This window comes from Neolamprologus multifasciatus, chromosome 6 (assembly GCF_963576455.1).
Source record: "Neolamprologus multifasciatus chromosome 6, fNeoMul1.2, whole genome shotgun sequence".
In the NCBI taxonomy this organism is placed as follows: Eukaryota; Metazoa; Chordata; class Actinopteri; order Cichliformes; family Cichlidae; genus Neolamprologus; species Neolamprologus multifasciatus.
This window is the reverse complement of record NC_140444.1, coordinates 32,736,685-32,761,576: the sequence shown is the minus strand read 5'-3', so window position 1 is coordinate 32,761,576 and position 24,892 is coordinate 32,736,685. Positions and strand designations below refer to the sequence as shown.

General features: G+C 40.9%; 2 protein-coding genes across 5 annotated transcripts in view; both read left to right on the top strand.

Annotated features, from left to right (window-relative positions):
• syngr1b (synaptogyrin 1b) overlaps positions 1-2,861 on the top strand; it is a 31,522-nt gene extending 28,661 nt beyond the window's left edge. The window contains exon 4 of the mRNA XM_085162136.1: positions 3-2,861. Coding sequence (XP_085018262.1) covers positions 3-218 — 216 coding nt within the window. The 3' untranslated portion in view covers positions 219-2,861. The remainder of the gene's footprint in view (positions 1-2) is intronic.
• Positions 2,862-4,696: 1,835 nt separating this feature from the next.
• tab1 (TGF-beta activated kinase 1/MAP3K7 binding protein 1) overlaps positions 4,697-24,892 on the top strand; it is a 30,194-nt gene continuing 9,998 nt past the window's right edge. For 2 of the 4 annotated variants that reach the window (XM_085162129.1, XM_085162127.1), the window contains exons 1-7: positions 4,697-4,827; positions 7,290-7,423; positions 8,078-8,231; positions 12,090-12,185; positions 12,477-12,615; positions 18,489-18,605; positions 20,072-20,183. In XM_085162129.1, coding sequence (XP_085018255.1) covers positions 4,795-4,827; positions 7,290-7,423; positions 8,078-8,231; positions 12,090-12,185; positions 12,477-12,615; positions 18,489-18,605; positions 20,072-20,183 — 785 coding nt within the window. In that variant the 5' untranslated portion in view covers positions 4,697-4,794. The remainder of the gene's footprint in view (positions 4,828-7,289; positions 7,424-8,077; positions 8,232-12,089; positions 12,186-12,476; positions 12,616-18,488; positions 18,606-20,071; positions 20,184-24,892) is intronic. The other 2 variants (XM_085162130.1, XM_085162128.1) reach the window with 2 other exon arrangements.

Below are 24,892 nucleotides of genomic sequence, written 5' to 3'. Positions count from 1 at the left end.
AGGCGGGCCAGTCTTTCCTGGCCTTCCAGAGATACAAGCTAGGGGCCGACTCGGCCCTCTTCTCCCAGGACTACACAGACCCCAGCCAGGATGCAGCCGGAGCCCCCTACACCTCATTCGGTGGGGATGACCTGGAGAGCCCGGGAGGAGGAGGAGGCCAGACCAACAGTGACGGGGCCTTCGATGGATCCGGAGGCTACCAGCGTCAAGAATACTGAGATGTTAGGAGAGATTTATGTATGCTGATGAAGTTGTCCAAAGTTTCTACTTCAAAATAATATTTGTGTTGTTTTGTGTTACACAAGAAACACTGAATCCATTACTTAGTGTATTGGGCAGATCTTTTATCACATCCTAGATCCAATAACCTCAAGTTTTGAGTTGCAAATTTATTGCCACAATTTGCTGTTTTTATTGTTACGTGCAGGGGTTAAAGTGGGATCTGGCAGGTGAGGAAACCTGAAGATCGGGTGTAGCGGTGCAGCATGGGGAGAAAAGATTTACTTTGAAATAATTCACAGAAAATCCTTGTTTGGTTTTTGAGTTCCAGCAGATTTTTCTTTGTGTACATGCTGTGACTCAATATTCACTGTTATTCACAAGATGTAAGCAGCTGCATGTACGGCTGATTTCCCCTAGACAGTAAAAAGTTAGTATAAAAAGATCGGATTCTATGAGTGAGTGTGCACCACGCCATCACCTTAAATGTAAATTGATGTCTGCTACCCCTGATGTAAGTTAACACCACAACACCACAGCTTATAACAGTCTAACATAGTGCATCATTGTAAGCTCTATCACAGAACTGCAAACTAACTACACTAACCTGCAGGTTAGTGCTATCTAAAATAAGTATACTTCAATTAGTTTGACAACACGTGTAGATTTTAAAACTCTGAAACCAATTTTATTACAGCTTTAAATTTCATCTCTGAGATAAAATTCTCTCTGGGAAGTACACTAAGTTGCTCCATTTATTCTCCTCATCTTTAGTATGAGGAAGATGCTGAAGTACCACGACCACAACTTTACATCTGCACCATGAACACATCACAGGGATGAGAAGGAAAAGGGGACGTGTTGATGTGTAAAAGCTCTGTGGTGTGTTGTTATTTTCTTACTACTGAGCAAGTGTCTCCAGGCCATCACTGGAAGTAACACCAGGCTGAAGCATAAGAAAAATGAACTCATTCCACAATCATTTATTATTTATTAACTCAAGGTACCAGAAAATTGTTAAGACCCACTTTAACCCCTGGTTATGTGCACAAGATAATGTGCCTGTGACAATAAACAATGTAAAGAAAACATATTATTAAAGGTCAGTACAACAAAAAAAGAGCGTACTTTTAAAACGAACAGGGAGAGATTATGACATTTTACATTTAAGACTTATACCAACAATCAGCTCAGTTGACTTTGTGATCTTAACAACAGCTTCTGCATTTAGGTGGTGATTTTTATCCCATGTGACAAACACTGTAGTAATCAGAGTTAATGTCATCAATTCTGGCAAGTTTATCTGTCTTTTTGTCAAAAAAAAAAAACTCCACAAAGTAATCTTGGGCATCCCCCAGATTTTGGATGCATAGGTAACAGGTGGTGATCTCAGGAAGGTGCAGTTAGGCAGACAAACATCAGTGGGTTCACCTCATCCTTGGGAAGGAGCTGCAGAGTGCAAACACGCCAGGTTTTACTGGAGGTGTTAATTCGGGGTTTGGGGGCAGGGGGTGGATTAGAAACTATCGGCAGGTCACCCTGTAGCTGATCAATGCTTGTGACCACACTGCCTTCAACTTGTGAGGTCTTCAGTCGGTCAGCAAAATAAGCGCGATAGCTAAAACGCTCCCAAACAGACACGCACGCACAGGTTCACAACCTATCGATGCTGCGAACACAAGTTTTTGCTGACAGAACTCGTCGATGGGCCATTACAGGATATCAGCATAGATAAACAAGCAGCAGTGGCGTATCAGGCAACTAATCCCCTCCCCTGTATAATGAGACTGTGTTTGTATTTGTCCTTTTTTTCTTATTTCCTTGAAATGTTTTTATGTTTCCCTGTGAAGCTTTTTCTTTCCTCAATTGTTGCCTTAGTGCTGACTGCCAAGCAGAATCCATCACGCAGGAACACAAGCCTCCACAACACACTGATGCTCTCTTTCAAAGTCTTAATGTACAGCAAAACGAATTTGGTCTTGTTTTGTCCTTGAGCACGTCAAACCACTTTAGAAAAGCAAGCGTTTGTCATCAGTATAGAGCGTTCCTTATCAGCAGGTCTGCGGAAAACTTGTGTGCGTTTTCCGCTCGTTGTCAGCAAATCTGCAGGCATCCTCAATATTTCTGAACATGCATCGCTCCATTTTTTTGTGCTCCATTTTTCTCCAGTGTATCTGTCTGTATAAACATATGTAAATCTATAATTGAGTATATAACAGTGTTTGAAAAAGATTCTGCTTTATTTTAGGGCATTAAGTTAGTTCTATATTTAAAAAAGACAAAAGAAAGAAAGCTCTGTGGTCTGTTGAGTGTTATTGTGATAAGATATATGGTGAGGTTATCCATGCCTCATCCTTTGTGTTGCTCTCGAGGTAAGGAGAAGTTTTTATTTTGGGGATAACGATATTAAATATTAAAATATGCATACATATATATGGCTACGGAAAATGTGACCAAATTATCAAAGTATATATGCACATATATACTTTATGCTGTACATCTGTGTAGACGTAGAAATGTGTGATGTTCCTCTGTGAAATGAAGCAAATTAAGATTAAAGAAAAAAACAATTGTGTACAAATGTATGTTTCTGATGTGGTTTTAACCAATAAAAATAAAGAAAATACTGAATAAAAATGCAAGATGAGATGAGAATCTCTGGTGTTGGATTTTTGGATTACAGTACTGTGCAAACTTTATGAGCCAACCCTCAGAATTAAAATACATTGGCAGTGTGTGTGTGGTTGTTTTTGTGCTGAAAAATGAATCCTTTCCCAATCAGACGCTTTCCCGATGCTATTGCATGGTGGCTCAAGCTCTAATAGTACTTCTCTGAGTTCATAATTTTAGCAATTTTGACAAGATCCCCACAGCTCTGGTTGAAATGCTGCCCCCCAAAAAGGACAGAGCATCCACTGGATTTTACAGGTGGCTGTAGACACCCACTGTGATACCTGTTGGCACTGATTTTCAGTCCAATCGTTTTTTTCTTTTCCCTTCCTTATAAATGGCTTCTTGTCAGCCACCCGTTCACTGAAACGGTTTCTGATGAGGTTTCGTTGAACAGCAGATGGATCAACGAAATGACTTACAGATCGTATTCATCTCGTGTAGATATTTTTTAGGCCTGCCACTTCACATCTTGTCCTCCTCTTATCCAGTGTCCTCACATTTTCTAAGGACACACTAAACATATTGCTGGGATATGCCAGCAACAGGTCTTTGCAAATTATTTTACATCATTCACGGGACGGGCTAAGTGGCTTAACAATGACACGAAACAAAAACATTCCTGTGAAAATAGTCGTGCACAAAGACTGGACTGAAAATGAGTTGTTTTGTTTTTTTTAAATCACTCAATGGCAAAAGAAATACTTTGAAAGACTGTCAGAAAGCATGGAGAACTATTGCTGATGTGGGGGTGGCTCAAGATTTAACTTCTAAATGTTGTATCTCTCTCAGACCTTTATAGAGAATGCTGAAAAACATCAACTTTCCATCTGGGGTGAGCTTACTTATGCAGGAAACGTTTATCCATTTATTTTTCAAAGCTGTAAATGGTCACAAGCAGGCTGGTTAGTCCACTATTTATAAGACACAGCTCCCCCTGCTGGCAGGAGTTTTACCCGCGAGTTCAACTGCAAGACAGCTTTTAATTTAGTGCAGTTATTTTTTAAATTGCTCGTTCTTTTGTTTTAGTTCACACTGTTAATGTACTTTTAAAATAGTTAATTCGAGAAGAGTAAAGCTGCTAAGCGCATGTATGGCTAATTTTATAATATGGAAAAATACATAGTCTAAGCACAAAATACTAAATTAAGAATGTGTGCTACTTTTTGGAAGGGCGATTGAATATATAGAAGTTTAGTATGGTAGTTTAAGAAATTACAATCACAATAAACATAAAAAGTGTAAAGCAAAAAGTGTAGAAGAGGTAGTTTATGGTAAACACATGGTGGCGGTGTTGTCAAAGAAATCCGGTTCAGCAACAAAGCAGAAGTCGGGAGTTTTTCTTCCTTTCTTTTTGTCGTTTTATTATTTATTTAAACAGGTTTTTTCAGCTTATTATTATTTACTTATCTTTTCCACTTTATAAATGAGGCAAATCAAAATGTATTATGGAAATACAAAACACGCTTAGAAAGAGACAAAAAAACCCAAACAAACAAACAAACGAGCTTGACGTTATTTGCTGCCTTCAAATACCATCAGAATTGCTGATGCAATTTAGCATACGAGTGTAAATCTTACCGTCTCCGATATCCTTCAAAGGACGCAGCCCCTGAATTTGGATCATGGCTCACAGACTTGCATGTGGAAGAATTAGGAAAGACGGGTATAAGAAAGCAAGATGTATATGCAGTTCCTGTTGTTAAAACGCGATAACAATAATTTTAATATGTGAATACGTTTTATATCCGTACATTACCTGGTAATGGTGAATTTAGCTGTCGGTTTAGATATACATTTTTAATTCAATTTTACTCTCGCAGAGCTTTCCTTCCAACTTCAGACTTTGAAGCTGAGATTTTCTACCTCTGTGCTGAATCGTGAACGTAACGAGTTCCGTTCAACATGGCGGCCCAGCGTAGGAATTTGATGCAGAGCGTAAGTGAAAAGCTTGCCGTTTGTTACTCAATATGTAAAGTTCCTCTGCTTTTGAAGACTGGCGTCTTACAGTCTTTTTCTCGGTGTTCATCGCTGGTTGTTTGGTCCAATGCTTCCCGTGTAGCTAATTTAGTTGAGCTCATGAAGTGTTTGGCTAACAGTTAGCTAGGCACCTTAATTAAAAAAAAATTGGACTAATACGATTTATTAGCGTCTGTATTCAGCACCGAGAAACGCTATCGCTTGAAGCAGGAGGAGACAATAACACGACCGATGCTGTTGTTGCAGTCCCTGGGATATGGTCCATATAACCTGCGTGAATTAGCTAAACTTGAGTCACAAACTGGTAATTAGCCATATTGTAAACAACACAAACGACTATTTCCGAGCGACTAACTTTTCTCAGTCGTTTTGTGAGTATGTCGATATCTTATGACACTTTTAATTTTACATTGACTGCTTCCCATTTGCCCTACGCGGAGATGCTATCGGTCTCTCCTGGGCGTCAATGATTCACATTAAAACTTTAGGCTAGGCAAGGTAAGGCAGATACAGGTGTGGTAAAACGGAAGTACACCGTTTATCCTTCTACTGAGCAGGTAAATACCTCAGATGAACAACAACACATGACAGACACACTGTTATTAGTTCTTGTCTGAAAGCAACCACGATTCAGTAGCTTGTTGAACCACCTTAGCAATAGTTGAAGTTTTGTGTACCACTTTATCACTACCTCACATCATTGTGATGAACTTTGGCTGACTTTTCTTTGTTTGACTTCATTGTTCGGATTATTAGTATCTCTTTATGCACATCCCCCACCACAGCATTTCAGTCAGGTTGAAGACTGGACTAGTGCAACAAATAAATGGACTGGCTCTTAGCGCATTTCTGCTGTATTTGAGCACTGAAAGTGCTTCTGTTATAAGTGTCAGCCACTCCATCTCTCTTTCTCTCTCACACACACATAAAGGTCTTCTGTCTACACCTAAGTGTTAAAACACACTCATCGAAGTCGAGGATTGATCCACCAACCTTCCTATTGGCAGGCGGCCCACTAAAGCAGAGGTGGGCAACTCCAGGCCTCAAGGGCCGGTGTGCTGCAGGTTTTAGTTGTGTCCTTGATCCAACACAGCTGATTTAAATGGCTAAATTATGTCCTCAGCATGTCTTGAAGTTCACCACAGGCCTGGTAATGAACTGGTCATTTGTTTCAGGTGTGTTGACCCAGGGTGATATCTAAAACCTGCAAGACACCGGCCTTGATTCCTGGAGTTGCCCACCCCTGCACTAAACCAACTGAGCCACAGCCCCCGCACCTTTTCCACCATTCTCCTGTAGACTTGTTGCTTGGATCATTGTCCTCTTGGCAAGCTTGAGTTGCATTTGTGCTGATATGGTGTGTTTGGTTTTGTCCAAACGTGTCATTGTGCACTGTGTCAAAACCTCAGAGTATTAACCTGCCCATGTAGATTATAATCTGCTGTATCGATATCTCTATAAAGACATTGGCTTATCTGTAAGCGAAAGTGTCATTCACAGTCACAGTGAAAAGTAAACACACCCTCTTTCAATCCTAAAGTTGCATGTATCACAGGCGTTAAATGGCATATTATACCACAGTATACTATAATATTGTACCCAGTTTCAAATTGTTTAGAAAAGAACTTCTAACCTTTCCAACCATCCCCAGACTGATTGAGACAGCACTTACTTCTCTAAGATCATCGCTAGCGTCTTTCCATATGCGTGTAACACACATCTCAACAGCCAAAATGTCTGATGTTATTGAGGCGTTCACTTGGAAGCAGTGTAAGTAACAGTGTGCTTAGTTTATTCACACACAGTTTCTCCATTTTGGCTTAATTTGTGTAAATAATAAAAACTTAACTTTATAATAATAAAACTTTAGAATTGAAAGAGGATGTGCTTTGTTTTCACCACGACTGTGTACGACACTTTCCATTACAAGTATACTGAATGTGTTTATAGTGACTGACACCAGGAACGTCATCTACAATGTTAACAGTGAAATGTGCTTAAAAGTAATTTGCACCATAATGCAAAATAAATCGTATAGTATAGTATAACAGGAGCACCTAATGATGAATGACCTATTTTTCTGGCTCAGGGAGGCTACAGTACAAACAAAAGCACCATCGGTGCTGAGTGTGTTACTGCATGTGACAGAATTGTTTGTAATTTCCTGTTGGACCATTTAATAAATTCAAATGTCAATGAAACCTCATCATATCAAAGCTGGTTTGATGCTGGGGTGTCTTCACGATGGCAACTTTATAGGATAAAGGTGTAGGGAAAATATCTGTGACGACAGTTTAATTAATTTCTGTGTCGGTTTAAATCTTTTATTTTACACAAATACTGCTTTCAAACTTGAGTTTAGCACGTAGGCCAAGTATTTGTTTGATTTTTCTTTTTTGATTTCTTTTTTTTTTTATTAGCAGCATCAAAGCTGGACAGATGACCTGCCTCTGTGTCAGATGTGTGGGGTCGGAACAGCACCCAACTGTGTGTACGGCCCTGATGGCAAAGGAACTCAGAGCCACCCCAATGAGGATGGACACCTCAGGTTCAGGTACACGATTCGTCCAGTGTGAGACAAATAAGGGTCATCGTTTTGAACTGTGACTTGTTCAGAGCTGCTTTAGTAAAGTGCAAGAATTAAACTAATACTGAGCAGGGAACATGCATAATGCATCCACATGGAGTTTGTTTACTTGGGCCAGTCATTGCTAATGTTGTAAGGAAACTTGCTGACTCATTCACTTAAAACTGTACTGAGATTTATGATCAAACTTGTCGGTAGCAGTGTTTCTTACCAGAATAGTAAAATCTTGAATAGTTTCTTATTTAATCTCACAGAAAAACAAAGATCTTGGACTTAGCAGGAAAACACAGCAATGCCTGGGCAGAGCACATGAACATGTAGCTTTAAATGTGCACTGGTAATGTCTGAGTCACTGAAGCGGTAAAGAAATAGGTAGTTGGTATTTGTCCCTTTTTATAGAGGCTCAGGCTCTGCCAGAGAAATGTGTTTCATCGTTGTAGACTTTGATCGTCTAATTATTTGTAAATGAATCATTTTTATACAAATGTTCTTACATCTACAGTTGTTACTGCAACAAACACATCGAGAACGTGAAAAGATAGCACGGCTCTGAGAGTAATTCATAGTTTTTTCAAACATAGGTGCCATGTTTGTTGAGCTTTTCTTTTTTTTTTCCCACAGAGGTGACGATGGCTGTTTCCTGTACGGGGTTTTTAATGGTTACGATGGCAGCAGAGTGGCCAACTTTGCTTCACAGTGTCTGACAGCAGAACTGCTCCTGGGGCAGCTAAACTCCGGTCACACAGACAATGACGTCCGCAGGATCCTCACACAGGTCTGTTAACTGCTGTAACTGTTGAGGAAAGAAACTAGAAACATTTTCTTACTTTTGCAGTCTGCTAAGGCAGAGCCTGTGACAAAACACTGCACACACAAAAGGAATCTTTAACCCTCTGTAGCCCAGTCTGTGTCAGCCCTGCTTCTGGTTCCAAGCTCTTACTGCGTTTAATAACCAAATATATGAGCGATCCATGAAAGAATCATTCTGAGGCTTTCAGTTGGAACATGTAGCTTAAGATCAGGAATTTTTTCACAGTGAGTCATCAAAACCATGCACAATGACTAACCTTGTGTTGGTGGCAGAGCTCCTGGTAGAGCAGCCACACTGATCATTTTATTGACGATGACAGAATTTGGGTCTTTTTTATTTTTTATTTTTGTACATTTCATCATCTCTTTGTTATCCTCCTCTTCTTCATCTGCCTCCTCCAGCTCCATGCTCACCTGAAGCCCCATGTCCTGAACTGAAGACAGGGATCTTAAGCGCAAAAATGTTTATGAACGTGCTTATTTATTCCTTGTATTGTTGTAGTTGCTGATTTTCAGCAGATCAGACATGTGACCCCTCATGTCTCCCGACAGCAGACAAGAGCTAACTGTGACGGCAGTAGCTAAATATAAGCTAACGTTATGCCAGAAAACATTAGGCTAGAGTGTCCTAAAAAAGCACGCTTTCCCTCTGCTAAACAGTTTGATTACATTCTCAGGTTGTATGGGAGTTTATTCACTAAACTTATGCCACTAAGTCCAAGTCCAGCCTTGTTACTTCCACTTTGAAGGAGGTTTCAGTAACACAGGCTAACAGCAGCTAACAGTGCCAAAAACAGCAGCACACACTTACGGAAAAGTTCTGGAAATCCTCAACAACTCAGTTCAGTATTGCTGTGTTCAGGAAGAAGTGAGGTTCACTGACTCAGCGACTTGTATCGCTTTCCTTTCACAAGCAGCCTCCTCCAGAGTAAATAGTTGTGGACGCTCCACACCTGGTATTATGAGGTAACCGGTGATCTGAGAGGCCTCTAGAAGAAACACTGACCGCAGTGTTTGAGGTGCCTCAGGGGTAAAACTGTGAAAGATCACAAAATATTTCATCTTCGCGTTTTTATTTTTAGTCCTGATCCTTTGCTAAGTGTTGATATTATTCAAAAATGCTAAAATATAGGGTGTTTTATACAAAATCATAGAAACGCACTGGCCCACCGTGGTTGCTTATGTGAGGGTTAAATGTTTAAACTACCCTCAGATATGTTTAAAATAAAGCTACATTGAAGTTATTACCTTTTAGTATATAAATAATACTAATACATTATAAACAAGGCTTTATTTTCATATGGAAAAAAATATACTCAGACGTGCTGTATAAAACTTTTCTGAAACATAAACATGAGCTAATCTGGAGAAACGCCAGCCTTATCATTTATTAAAATAATCAGCGCAGTTCCTTGAGGCAGAAACTGCGCTGATTATTTTAATAAATGAATAAAAGTGTAAAATCTCATTCTTGCCTCGAAGACGTTGCTTGCCTTTGCTGCCGCTACATATTTTGATTTAATACTTAAGCCAGCGGTTTTATTTTCCCCCACACTACAAAAACATTTATGGATATTAATTAAACCATAGTTAATGTGAAATGCCTGTTTCACTTTTTCACGATCGTTTAATGCGACTTAAAGCTTTTTGCGTTAAACAAAAAACAAAACATAACCATGAAGTGCATTTAAGGGCTAGTCAGATTATAGAAAGATGCTCTGTGTGGGTCATTATGCACTACTGTGGCATAAATGAACCGTATTCATACACTGTGCTTCCCTCACATACAGTGGGGCAAAAAAGTATTTAGTCAGCCACCGATTGTGCAAGTTCCCCCACTTAAAATGATGACAGAGGTCAGTAATTTGCACCAGAGGTACACTTCAACTGTGAGAGACAGAATGTGAAAAAAAAAATCCATGAATTCACATGGTAGGATTTGTAAAGAATTTATTCGTAAATCAGGGTGGAAAATAAGTATTTGGTCAATAACAAAAATACAACTCAATACTTTGTAACATAACCTTTGTTGGCAATAACAGAGGTCAAACGTTTACTATAGGTCTTCTCAAGAGCAGTGATGTTTTGGGGCTGTCGCCGAGCAACACGGACTTTCAACTCCCGCCACAGATTTTCTATGGGGTTGAGGTCTAGAGACTGGCTAGGCCACTCCAGGACTTTCAAATGCTTCTTACGGAGCCACTCCTTTGTTGCCCGGGCGGTGTGTTTTGGATCATTGTCATGTTGGAAGACCCAGCCTCGTTTCATCTTCAAAGTTCTCACTGATGGAAGGAGGTTTTGGCTCAAAATCTCACGATACTTGGCCCCATTCATTCTGTCCTTAACACGGATCAGTCGTCCTGTCCCCTTGGCAGAAAAACAGCCCCATAGCATGATGTTTCCACCCCCATGCTTCACAGTAGGTATGGTGTTCTTGGGATGCAACTCAGTATTCTTCTTCCTCCAAACACGACGAGTTGAGTTTATACCAAAAAGTTCTACTTTGGTTTCATCTGACCACATGACATTCTCCCAATCCTCTGCTGTATCATCCATGTGCTCTCTGGCAAACTTCAGACGGGCCTGGACATGCACTGGCTTCAGCAGCGGAACACGTCTGGCACTGCGGGATTTGATTCCCTGCCGTTGTAGTGTGTTACTGATGGTGACCTTTGTTACTTTGGTCCCAGCTCTCTGCAGGTCATTCACCAGGTCCCCCCGTGTGGTTCTGGGATCTTTGCTCACCGTTCTCATGATCATTTTGACCCCACGAGATGAGATCTTGCGTGGAGCCCCAGATCGAGGGAGATTATCAGTGGTCTTGTATGTCTTCCATTTTCTGATGATTGCTCCCACAGTTGATTTTTTCACACCAAGCTGCTTGCCTATTGTAGATTCACTCTTCCCAGTCTGGTGCAGGTCTACAATTCTTTTCCTGGTGTCCTTCGAAAGCTCTTTGGTCTTGGCCATGGCGGAGTTTGGAGTCTGACTGGTTGAGGCTGTGGACAGGTGTCTTTTATACAGATGATGAGGTCAAACAGGTGCCATTCATACAGGTAACGAGTGGGGGACAGAAAAGCTTCTTACAGAAGACGTTATAGGTCTGTGAGAGCCAGGGATTTTCCTTGTTTGAGGTGACCAAATACTTATTTTCCACCCTGATTTACGAATAAATTCTTTACAAATCCTACCATGTGAATTCATGGATTTTTTTTTCACATTCTGTCTCTCACAGTTGAAGTGTACCTCTGGTGCAAATTACTGACCTCTGTCATCATTTTAAGTGGGGGAACTTGCACAATCGGTGGCTGACTAAATACTTTTTTGCCCCACTGTAGCAGGTCTCCCTGGTGTTTTTCACTTTTCACTACTCAGTCAGTAAAAATTCTCTGTTGTAGTTTATAGATTATAGATTTTCTGTGCACATATGTAATAAGTATTTTTTTTGTGTGAACGCGGGCTGCATGTGTGTTCTTATCTTATGTTTGTCATGTCTTCAGTGCCATCTGCAATTCTTTCAGTAGCAGACAATCCTCCCTGTTGCTGTTCTGAAAGTTCATTCTCTACTTCCTCTACCTGCTGGTCTGGTGGTCCTTGTTTTCATTCATTGAATCTCCAACTGTAGCTTCTTGGCCTGCAGCTGGCAGTGATGGTCCTTGTTCTGCTCTGGTCACGAGCAAAACAAGGACCATCACTGCCAGCTGCAGTCCAGGCCCATTAAGCCTGAGTTGACATTTCAGTAGCATTAAGTGTTCAGTAGTGACGCTCGCTCTCACGCGTGTTGACACTTGACATTATACACACTGTTGTTGCTGCACTGCAGGCCTTTGATGTGGTGGAGAAGAGCTACTTTGAAACCATAGATGATGCTCTGGCTGAGAAGGCTAACCTGAGCAACTACCTCCTACCGCACAATGAGGTAGGAACACTTTACTTTTCTCTTTTGGTTTCCATAACAACCACAGATCTAGGCTTTGATGTGAGCTAGTATTTAGCCACGGGAGAATGAGCTTGTTATTCTTTTATTTGGGCTCATCACTCTCTTTCGTCAGATAAGATACTCAGCTCTTATTCTTTTCTTGCTTTTTTATCATTTGTCTAATTTTCTCTTTTTTCCCTTCATTTCCCATCATCTGTCCTGCTCCTACTTGCTTCATTTTCCTCTTCCTTTCCATCTTTTACTCTGTGCCTTCACCTCTCGGCCAATCAGAATGTTCCGTTCCACCAGCTTTCTCCTCAGAGTCAAAAGGTGATGGAGCGGCTGAAGGAGCTAGAGCAGGAGGTGTCAGGAGGCGCCACGGTTGCGGTGGCGCTCATTCTCAATAACAAGCTCTACATTGCAAATGTTGGTAAGTTGATTCTGGTTATGTCAGCGATGACGCTTTGATTTCCTGTTTAATGTGTGATCGCACTTGATCATTTGCAACAGAAACAGTTGGCAGCAAAACCACCAAAAGGCCAGCCAGTAACAGACAGCCATGACACAGTCTGCTTTGCACCAGCAGATGTCAGGCTTCACACAGATTTGTGTTTGGTTACTGGCCACTCTGTGAAAATGACCGAGGCTGCTTTCAGCATGAAAGTCCATGTTAGCTCTACAGTGTCAAAACTGGCTCAGTGGGCAGCTGCTGCAACAAGAGACTTTAATGTTCATGACTGTTCATGTTTTATCTCATTAAATAGTAAAGTCTCTATATATACTTATGGAATGCACTTGTTCACTGATGGAGAATAATGCCTTCCTTATTAAAGGTGGGAGAAATGGCCTGATGTAGTTGCGAGCCAAACTATTATTCCCTAATGTAACACTATAGTGTTACATTAGGGAATAATAGTTTGTGTCAAAGGATGAAGCAGTGCAGTGTCTACACATAACAACTTGATAAAGAACTCATTTTAAATGGTAACTTTAGGCACTTTGTTACTAGAAGCTTGGCACTAAAACACAGAATTTGTTCCCATTTCCTAAACTGAACTTGCAAAAAAATGGTGAAGCCTCGTCAGAGATGGTCTCAGTGGAAGGCTGGCTGTCAAGAAGGCATTTTTGAGGAAGGAAAACAGGGAGGAAAGGCTGAGGCATGCCAAATTACACAATAACAAGCCGTGGCAACACAAAATATGCAGTGATTAATCCATTTGAAATGTAATATCTTTGGTTCGTGTACAGAGAAGGTCAGGGGAGAGGTACAACAGTGAGTGTCTGCAGCCATCTATAAAATAAGGTGCCAGCTCTGTTATAATGTGACACTTCAAATCAGCCAGTGGTGTTGGGGATCTGCTAGATCTGACATTTGGAAAACTGATCACAGAGGCCTTTCCCACCTGTTGTTCAGACTTTTTTTTCGAGTGAAGCTGGTGAGAAGAAAGCTGCCTGATAGGGTGGCGCTAGAAAAGAGCATAATAGTCCTACTTTAAAGTATTCTTATTTAAACATAGCAAACGAACAGGGAAGCAGGGAACATTTTTGTGTCATTTCATTGCCTATCAACTAGGTAAAGGAGGGGGGAAATGAGTTGTTAATCCACATGCAGAAAGGTTTAGTGAAGACAAAACGTACATATAAATCTATGCCAGCTGCCGTGGAACTTGATAGCTACCTGACAGCACTGAGAAAAAATCGTAACACTCATAAATAGTAGATTTAAACTTGTGTGGCAGATTCTGCAAACTCCTATGTGACTTCTCTTTCTAAAGAGTGCTGCCAGACTCTCTTTTAAAGCCATGAAGCCTCCATCTCTTCATAGAGGGTACTTGGGGTTTTCTTGTTTTTAACCAACTATGTGAGCTAATGCTGAATGCTCAGCATCAGCTGTAGGTACTAGGAGTAGTCCAGCTGAAATGTTCTGCAGTGCAGATGTGTTCTCTGGAGTAACGAATCACACTTCTCCGTCTAACAGTTCTGATGGACAAGCATGGGTTTGGTGGTTGAACATTACTTGTCTGACTGCTTTGTGCCAAGTGTAAAGTTTAGTGGAGGGAGGATTATGGTGTGGGGTTATTCATCAGGAGTTGGGCTTAGTTCCTGTAAAAGGAACTCTTAATGCTTCAGCGTACCAGGACATTTTGGACAATTTCATGTTCCCAACTTCATGGGTACAGTTTGGAGATGGCCCCTTCCTGTTCTAATATGACTGCAGATCAGTGCACAAAGCAAAGTCCATGAATAAGCAAATTATAGTGGGAGAACATGACTGGTTTCCACTGTTTCCTGACCTCAACCCAACAGAACACCTTTGGGATGAATTAGAGCTTAGACTGTGAGCTGGGGCTGCTCGTCCAATATCAGTGTCTGACCTCACAAATTTGCATCTGAAGAATGGTCAAAAATTCCCATAAGCACTCCGAAACCTTGAGGAAAGCCTTTGCAGAAGAGTTGAAGCTGATATAGTTGCAAAGGCGGTGTCAACATCACGTTAAACGGGAATGGGGTGTTACTCGAGTTAGATGCATGTAAAAGCAGTCAAACATAGTTTTGGCAATATAATTTATGCTATATATCAATGCTGAAGCCTCGTCAGAGATGGTGATTTGGTTAGTATATAACCAGATGCCATCACTGAACGTTTATTTCCACGGGAAACGAGGAATGCATTTCCACATGCTGTGTTTCCAGCAGCCCACAGACAGATGGAGTTATGGAATGATATTGACTCTTTTAATTCAAACCATACCAACAGTGTCCATCAATATTTTTAAATCCCAGCTTGCCGACTTGGCTCCTGCGGACAACAGCTGCAGTACTAGCATCATAACAGCTAGTTCTGCCTGCATGATTTATTGTGTGTGTTTATGTGTTCTTTAAGCTTCAGAGTGGAAAACGAGCATCTACTGTTAATATCTGAATACACAAACCCGCAGGCCATATTAGATCCTTAACTGTAAGAAAGTTCAAACAAGGCAGCAGGGCGCAGTTCTTCCCACACAGACGCACCAACTTTCAAGAGCGACAGCGATTTTCCCCCAGAAGGATTTCAGTTTAATAATCATCAAAGCTGCTGCCAAAGGCTGCTGCATATTGAGCTTTGTTTCAGATAAATGTGAACACTGGATATTCCTATTTTTGGTGGATTTATTCACTAATCCAGGGGATGAATCTTACCTATTGGAAATACCTCAGTTTTGCAAAACCCTTTAAAAGCACTGCTTCACGTTCCTTTCTTTTAGCTTCCTGATTTGATGCTGGGGCACACACAGGAAAAGAGCCTCACTCTCCCTCTCAGTTGGATTTTTCTTTTGTCCTTGAGGACGTGGAACAGGGCACAATATGGGGAGGTGGGTAGTAATTAGTAGATGGTAGAAAGGAGGGATCGTTGTCCCCTCTGGTGCTTTTTGTGAGGGGGGGGGGGGGGGGGGGGGGTCAAGAGTTCAAAGTTGACAGAACATGAGGCCCAGGGACGTTTAAACATAGGAGTAAGTGTGCTTGGAAATCGCTCCCAGCTGTGTGTTGATGTGAAACGCAGTTTGACAGTTAAGGTCATGTGAGTCACAGTTTGAGCTGCAAGTTGGAGTGTTTGGAGAAAGGGGGAAGGGCGCCGATATGTACACGCTCAATATCAGAAATGGTTGGCTGCTCTTTACAGATTAACAGACGTGTGTTTTCCTGACTATCACATCAGATTTAAACCCAACACTACCTGATTAACACAGAAGGTGACACGGACCCCTCACTGTGTATTGTGGCTGATCTGGATGCCCTTTTGTGCAGATTATATGAATAACGCACACATACACCCACACACACACACAGCCGAACATAAGATTTGGCCGGAGGCGGGGGCAGCGTGGAACTGCACCGTGCTTCGGCTCAGCAGCCCCAAACTATTAATATAAAAGTGAATTAATCATTGATCTCTCCCTGCTCAGCTTTTGTGTGGTTGTAGAGGCAAATAATTAATATTTAGCTTTTTAAAAGTACCACAGCGTCTTAGCTCGTTAATTGGTGGAGAGTCGGACCTGTGAGTAACCTCAGAGCAACATCAAAGCCTCTGCATGATTAATGCGTGCAAAAATTAGAAGCCCAAATGTCTCATGAATATGGATAGGGGCTGAGAAAGATGAGACAGTATTTTTTTTTTAATTAACATTTTTTGTCTTGTTTTTATTTCATAAAACTTTTTTATATAAACTTTTATATGGAAGTTGCAGCTTATGGCACCTGTTTATTGACATGTATATAATATTTTAAAAGCAATCCTTTGTGTTTGATGCTAAAAGAGACATGTTAGCTCTGTGGTCTTTTTTTTTAAAAAGGCTACACCAAAGAGCAACCAGCAGGGCTGAAGAATAAAGAAAATACAGATGTGCCAAAAACTGTGCAGCTCCTTTGACTTGTACCGTATTTTTGGACCATAAGACGCACCAGATTATAAGTCACATTAAGCAAAACAAAACAGTCAGATAAGTCAAACTTTACTCAACTCAATCTTCTCGCTTCCTCCACTTCCATACCATTAATTCATTAATGTTGTATTCTCTTGCAGCTGCTCTATTCCCATGTTGTTGCAGTATATTAATGACTAACCTCGTATTGTGGATGGATTATCTCAGTTGTTCTCCTGACTGAAGTTTGGTCCGTTTACAGCATCCTGCCATGTGATTGCATTTGTCCCTAACCATCGGGAACCCTCGTGTCAACTTTTATCGAGTGGAAAAAAGTTAGCGTTCATCCTCCAGCTTCACTGTGTTTATGTTATGCTAACATAGCTGTGTCGCTAGCGATCACGTAGCACATCATTACATACCAGCTAGTCCAACTTCAGTAACCCTACAAACGTCACTGCTGTTTAGTTTTGTCTTCATTTATGTTGGAAGTGATAACAGAGCCGTATGTTTTAATTTTTCAGAAATCTCTCAGTCAGAACATGCTATATCATGTTTAGGTGGAAACTAGCGAGCTAACTTCCTTCTGATGTCTAACTCTGTTAAATTTAATATATTCTGTTTTCATGGATGCCTGGATGTTAAACTTAGTTTTTACACCTGGTAAAGCAGCAACGCTGATGATTTTATTAAAGATGAAAGAATTTAGACAGTTTTTAACTCACAGTGTGCCGCAGTGTTCGTTTGACTTTGGGACCTGAAGCAGTCTGAGTTTTAGACCCACATTACTCCACGAGGCTCCCGACTACAGTAGCCGTAATGCTCCGACAATCCATCAAGCGGTGCGGCTTCTTGCTTACCAAAGTCGTACTAAAACATTTTTGACAGATTTTTGAGCGCCACATAAAATCGGTTTGAGGTCAGTAAGCACAACCAGAATTCATACATAAGGCGCACTGTCGATTTTTGAGAAAATTAAAGGACTTTAAGTGCGCCTTATAGTGCGGAAAAAACAGTATGCTAAAAGGCCCAATTTTACCTCATTATGCTTACAAAGATGCTTTTGGTCATTACAGCTTATTTTACCATTTGATGACTTACCTCTACAACTTTTAAAAAAAACTAGTTTGTCGACCAGATGTTCATTAGTTTGGAGCCAACGCTGAGTACAATTAATTAAAATTTAACAGGAATTAAGTCAGCATTAGCTTTGGTGAGTAATGAAAACACATAAGTGCTTTTTACAGATAGTAAAAAATAATATATATATATATATATGTATATATATATATAAAGTATTGATCGTGTGTGGTGCTGTTCTCCTTGTAAAAGTAACACATACAACCATTCAAAGTTTGGTTTGACAAGAAACACTGAAAGTAGTTTTCAATATGATTCAGCCCAGTAACCACAACGACTAAAGTCGAAAAAGGCCTGGAGGTGAATCAGCTCTTAGCTGAGAGCTTGAGTGAAAACATCGGGGGCGCAATGGGGCCTTGTTAATAGCAGATATTTAGACTTGTTGAACACAGGGTAAAGTATAACAATAATGGCTGCTTTCAATTTCATGATCCAGTAGAGCCTTAATATTTGCATAACATTTAAATGTCTTTAAGCAAAAAAAACAACAACATAGGAGCAACTAATACTGTTAATGTTTGCTGTGTTCCAGTTCACTGTAAGCTGATCCACTGATCAAACATACTTTATACCTCGACACATCAGAGTGAAATGCAGTCACTTGTATTACTAACTGCAGCTGTGATTGAAAAATTTGTCTTCTTCTGCTTGGGAAAGCAGATCATCTATACAGTTTAGTGTATCTACTTCAACCGACTCAACTAACAGTTTTACCTGTTGTTGATTTCAAGTTACCTTCAAACATGTTTTCCTTTGGTTCCAGGGACGAACCGAGTCCTGCTGTGCAAGTCCAGCAGTGACGGCCAGAACCAGGTGCTTCAGATCGGCCGACCGCACAGTACTGACAACGAGGATGAGCTGCAGAGACTGGCTGCACTGGGTGAGACACATTATCTGTGGCATAGTGGAGAAAAATCATTATTTGATGCTGATGCTTTTTTAATTTGAGTTTTATTTAGAGCAATACATGACTTAGTGCTTGATGGAAAAAACCTTGTTTCTAAGCACAGCAATAAAAAAAAAATTGTAGTTGGTCAACAGGTTTTCACACATCTTAGGAGGGATTTTGAACCACTCGTCTTTACAGAGAATCTCTAAATCTTTTAGGTTTCTTGGCTGCTGCTTCACAACTGGAAGCTTCATCTCCCTCCACAGATTTATTATAGGACTGAGGAGACTGGCTAACCACTACATAACCTTAATGCTTTCTTTATCTACTCCTTATCTACCCTCTGGTCATTGTCATGCTGGAAGACACATCTTCACTTTTGTTCTGGTTAAGCGAAGGAGGTTCTCGTCAAGATTTTTCTTTGTTTGACCCCTTGGTGCACTGAAGTCTTCCTGTACCTCATACCATAATGTTTCCACCTCTGTGCTTGACTGTATGGATGTTCTTTGGGTCTTCCTCTAAACACAGCACTCTGAGTAGAAGAAAAATGCACAGCAGTAGCCAATAGGAAAAGAGAGACGAGCATCTCTAGCTGTTCTCATGAAAACTATAGCTCTCAGTTTACTGGTGTTTATTAGATGGGGAAAATAAATCTGGAGCGCTACTCGGTGTGGGTGTATAAATGATGAACTTATCACTCAGAGTTTAAGTACTTTTCAGATACAGTCAGGGGATCTTGTCATTTCTTTTGAACTCTTCTTGGTTCTGACTGATGGACAGAAATAGATTTTTGGCACATTACTATTGGAGGGTTTTGGATTGACAGTGTCAGACACACCTCGTCTTACATTCCCTGCATGTTGTGCTTGATATAACGCTCAGCACCGACACAGCCATTAGAGAAAGCACACAGTTGCTCATCCGTGGTGGACAGAGCAGGCTAATGGTCCAGTAATGAGGGTTGTGTATATAACAGAAAATGCATACATCGTAATTAGCTTTGCCAATAGAGCAGTAGGTGCAGCCTGGCCTGTAATGGATGAAATGGGGAAACAGACGCATTTTTGTGTGTTTTTGTTGTGTGTGGGGGTGTTTTTGCCGTTTCACAGCACATCATTAGAGCAGACCGAGCTCTCTGCCTCGCTTTGTTCTCTTGTCTCTTGCTGGGATTCACATTATTATTCCATTGTTCAGGCCCTTCTCTTAATGATTGGAAAAAATGACAGTCGTTCCATTTACCCAGACCGAGGTGACCTCCCACCCTCGCATTTTCATCCAGGCTCAAACACACAGATGCACCCCTCTCCCTTCCCGTCCCCACCTCTGCTTCTGCTTATCAGTTGTGTGCTTTTGCTCCATCCTCCCCTTCACCTCTTCTGCTAAACTTTCCTCTCTCTTAAAATCATCTCCTATAAGCTTTCACCATCCATGTGTCCGTTTTCCCTCATCTCCTGCAGGATTGGATTCATCTCGGATAAGACAAGCGGGCCAGATAGCGGGCCAGAGCAGCAGCAGAAGGCTTGGAGACTACCGAGTCAAATTTAACTACAACGAGATTGACCTGCTCAGGTGATGTCGAAAAAACACAAAATATTCGTTTTCTTTCTTTCAATTTGTCAAATGCAAAAACTTGAAAAGGATACACTAAAACACCAGGCTGTCTAGAAGTATTCAACTATCTGTGTCACTTGTTTTCTTCTCTTTGTCTTCCTCCATTCTCATTCTTCATCTGCTTAGCTTGTGTTCCTGTGTTTTGAGGTTATGATGAAAGATTAGAAGAAATATCCAGTATCACAAGATAAGACGTGGTACACAATCAACAAAAACAGTGAAGTTTGACCTGTCACCATGTGACCAGTTCTAACCTTTTCAGCTGGCACTGCAGTCCTGAGCAAAGTGTATAAAAAAGTAATCCCTCAGACTGCTCTAAATGCTCCGTTTTCACCAGTTTTTCAACTCTTGGCTCTGCATGAGGTCACTGAGAGACAGTAACTTGGATTTAGTAAGCGTGGTGCGTCTATTTTAACCTGCTTGTTGTCGTTTCCAAAGTCTGTGTTTTGTTCGATTGTGCCCACATGAGATTATTCAGTGACTAATGGACCATTTCCTGTTCTATGTTGCATGTGAAAAAGGGGGCAACACTATACAAATTCGAACATTTAGAGGTTTTAGCATTCAAGCTTTCAAGAAATGTGTGAGTCATTTCCTACTGCTGCCAGTCTTTGTGTTAAGCTTAGCTTTTGGATAGAGTTTGAATTTGTGCAGCGGGACAGTAGCATCGATCTTCTCAAACCCCTCAGGCAGTGAAAAAAAAAAAGACTTTGTGCTTCAAAAGGAAGTCGACCAGATACTGGAACTTTTTAAGGTGTCGTACCTTCTTTGTGTGCCGTGATAGCAACAGCTCTTTCTGTCTGACTGTGGAAGTTCCTGTTAAATTTGCTACATCTATTCACTGTGATTCATGATTAACTACTTTAGATTTTAGTGTTTAAAAGATCAAAGCCACAACATCCGCCCAGTTTTTATGCACACAATAGCTGAAGAACGCCTGGAGGGAATTTCATTAAATGTGTCATAAGCGTCGGCTTGGATTCACAGTTTTCCGGTAAAAGACCGAGGTCAGCACAACCTCCAAAAATCCACTTTTGGACATATTTAAGGACATATTTCCAGTGGTATAATAGTGAAGCAGTGAGGCTGATCTTGGGTGCCTGCTGTGTGTGTGTGTGCGCGCGTGTGTTTGCGTGTGTGTGTGGCATCCTGATTTTAGAGCTGTTTATTGGTGGTTCTTTTGATGTTTTTTTTAAACTGGGAATTTGCACTCATTGGCCACTTCATTAGTTACATCTGTTCATCTGCTCGTTAATGCAAATCTCTAATGAGCCAATCAACTTGATGTGTTTATGCATGTAGACATGGTCAAGTCTACCTGCTGAAGTCCAAACAGATCCTCAGAATGGGGAAGAAAAGTGATTTAAGTGACTTTGAATGTGATTTGGTTGTTGGTCTGACTATTTCAGAAACTGTTGATCTACTGGGATTTTCCCCACATGGCCATCCGTAGGGTTTACAGAGAATGGTCTGAAAACCAGAAGATGTGCAGTGAGTGACAGTGAAAATGATTTGTTGATGCAGAGGTCAGAGAAGAAGGACCAGTCTGCTTCGAGCTAACTGAAAGGCTCAATTGTTATAGCAGAGTTAGGCTAAAGAGCGTCTCTGAACGCACAACACTCCTCTCATCTGTGAACAGAAAGAGGCTACAATTCACACAGATGCCTCGATTTCTGCTGTGCCATTCAGATGTAGGGTCAAAGTTTGGTATACATTAAAGCATGGATCCATCCTGTAACAGTCCTCCTCTCTACCTCCTCTCTACCAGTGGAGGATTGTTTAAAAGCCACAGTCGTTGTCAAGTGCAGATCATCTTAAACTGGTTTCTTTACCTCAATGATAAGTGTCCTGTACTCGAATGGCCTCCACGGTCTCCGGATCTCAATGCTGAATAGCATCTTTGGGATGTTTAAATGAGGGATTTACATCAAGGACGCGCTGCAAAACCTGTGAGGAATGTTTACAACCATGAAGAATTAAGGCGCTTCTGAAGGAAAAAAGGGAGTTCCAGCTCAGTAGTAGCAAGGTGTAACTGATGAAGGGGCTGGTATCTACATTTGTTTGTTTGTTTTGTTTTTTCTTGAGTCCCTTGTTGACATCTCACATGGTGTCAGTTTCCGTTATGTACAGCAGTGATCATTATGCTTTAGATCACCTTATTTTTGCAAACTTAACAACTTAGAGCTGTTGCTTCACCTTTCAAGGCAGACAGTCAATATTCATTACACGTCCACCAGCTTGAGAACTGAAACACCAGAGATATTTTAATAGCTTTATTCACCCCTACAAAAAATACCTGTCAGGCGCTCTGTGTCAGCACTGCTTCACAAACAGAGGCTTCGTCTGTGTCCAGAACTCAGCTCAGATACTGAGATGGTCAGAAAGCTGTGTGCAGGTCTGCGTAGGACCAACACACCATTTCATTTTAGTTTGATAATTTTATGTGAGAAATCGCATTTATCTCAGGCAGACTACATCCTCTATCCTGTGACCTCTGGTTTGGAGGTGGACTACATTGAATAAATCTCGTGATTTACATCTACAATCTCGTGATTGTAGATGTAAAGCGCAGCTTCACCAGCTGGTGGCGGCATATAACTGCACGGTGGTACTTCTGTATAACTTATTATTATCAGATCAGATTGTGTTCCGGCCTCTTCCTTACCTTCAGTTCACCGAGACCCTCGGAAAGAGGTGGAGGCGTGGCCTCTGTTTTTAAAAACAAACTTAAAGTTCAGCAACTGCCCTCTCCTACTTATTCTAGTTTTGAGGTTCAACTATTGGAGCTTGCTGGACCCCCAACGATTTTATGTGCTGTGATTTATCGAGCACCTAAATATAATATGTCTTTTATTTGTGAATTTGCTGACTTCTTAGGTTCATTTTTATTAAGTTATGACCAAGCTCTTATTACTGGAGATTTTAACATACATATTTGTTGTGCTGATGACCCCCTAGCCAAGGATTTCCTTGCCCTAATTGACTCTTTTAACCTTACACAGTGGGTCAGGAAACCAACTCATCTTAAAGGCCATACCTTGGATTTGGTCCTCTCATATGCTTTGGATATTTGAACTATGGACATTGATCATGCTGGTATTTCTGACCATTTTGTGGTCATGTTTGATGTTGAGCTATGTGCAATTGATTTAAATTCTAAAGGCTGTCATTGCCCTGTACGTATCATTAACTCCGAGACTGTGGCTAACTTCATTACGGCCTTTTTAAACTTTTTTGATCCAGATTTCACTGATACTAACTGTTACACACTTCCATTGGTTGATGATTTTGCCAACGCTATGTTATCCTTCTGTTGTTCCATCTTAGATACTGTGGCCCCTATAAAGATGAAACGTCCCAGAACTTCTCATCAACCATGGCTAAATGACACTATACGAGCCTTACGTCGTGTCTGCCGTCAATCTGAAAGGAGGTGGAAAAAAGGCTTCAGATATCCTATGACATTCTTTGTAGGAGCCGCTTTCTATACCAGAACTCCGCAAAGGCAGCTAAAGCAGCTTTCCTATCAGATATTATTGCGACTAATAGCCACAACCCCCGAATGTTATTCAAAATTTTTAATTCAGTGATAAATCCCTGTCCAGACTCTTCGAGCTCGGCCTCTCGGGCTCTGTTAGCAATTTCTTATTCATTTTAGTGGAAAAGTTTTATTACTGAAGGCTTCACACGCTCACTCTCCTGTGTTGAACCCTGTTCCGGTTTTAGGATGTATGTCCACCTTTTCGTACTTTGAGCTGTTATCACTCCCACCTCTTAAGGGAATAATTGAACAATTGAGAAACTCAAATTCTGTGCATGATATCCTTCCATCCTGAATTATCAAGGAAGGAATTGAGAATTGAGCTTTGCATCTTATTTTTAATGAATTTATCATTGTTATTGGGCTGTGTCCCGACTGCCTTTAAACATGCGGTAGTGCAGCCTGTTCTGGAAAAAAGTAATTTTGATCAGAAAGACGCTGCCAATTATAGGCCAATCTCGAAAATTCCGTTTTTATCAAAAGTTCTAGAGAAAGCCGTCTTTCTCCAAATACAGGCTTACTTATTTGCAAATAATATTATTGACAAATACAGTGAGGCAAAAAAGTATTTAGTCAGCCACCGATTGTGCAAGTTCCCCCACTTAAAATGATGACAGAGGTCAGTAATTTGCACCAGAGGTACACTTCAACTGTGAGAGACAGAATGTGAAAAAAAAAAATCCATGAATTCACATGGTAGGATTTGTAAAGAATTTATTCGTAAATCAGGGTGGAAAATAAGTATTTGGTCAATAACAAAAATACAACTCAATACTTTGTAACATAACCTTTGTTGGCAATAACAGAGGTCAAACGTTTACTATAGGTCTTTACCAGGTTTGCACACACAGTAGCTGGTATTTTGGCCCATTCCTCCATGCAGATCTTCTCAAGAGCAGTGATGTTTTGGGGCTGTCGCCGAGCAACACGGACTTTCAACTCCCGCCACAGATTTTCTATGGGGTTGAGGTCTGGAGACTGGCTAGGCCACTCCAGGACTTTCAGATGCTTCTTACGGAGCCACTCCTTTGTTGCCCGGGCGGTGTGTTTTGGATCATTGTCATGTTGGAAGACCCAGCCTCGTTTCATCTTCAAAGTTCTCACTGATGGAAGGAGGTTTTGGCTC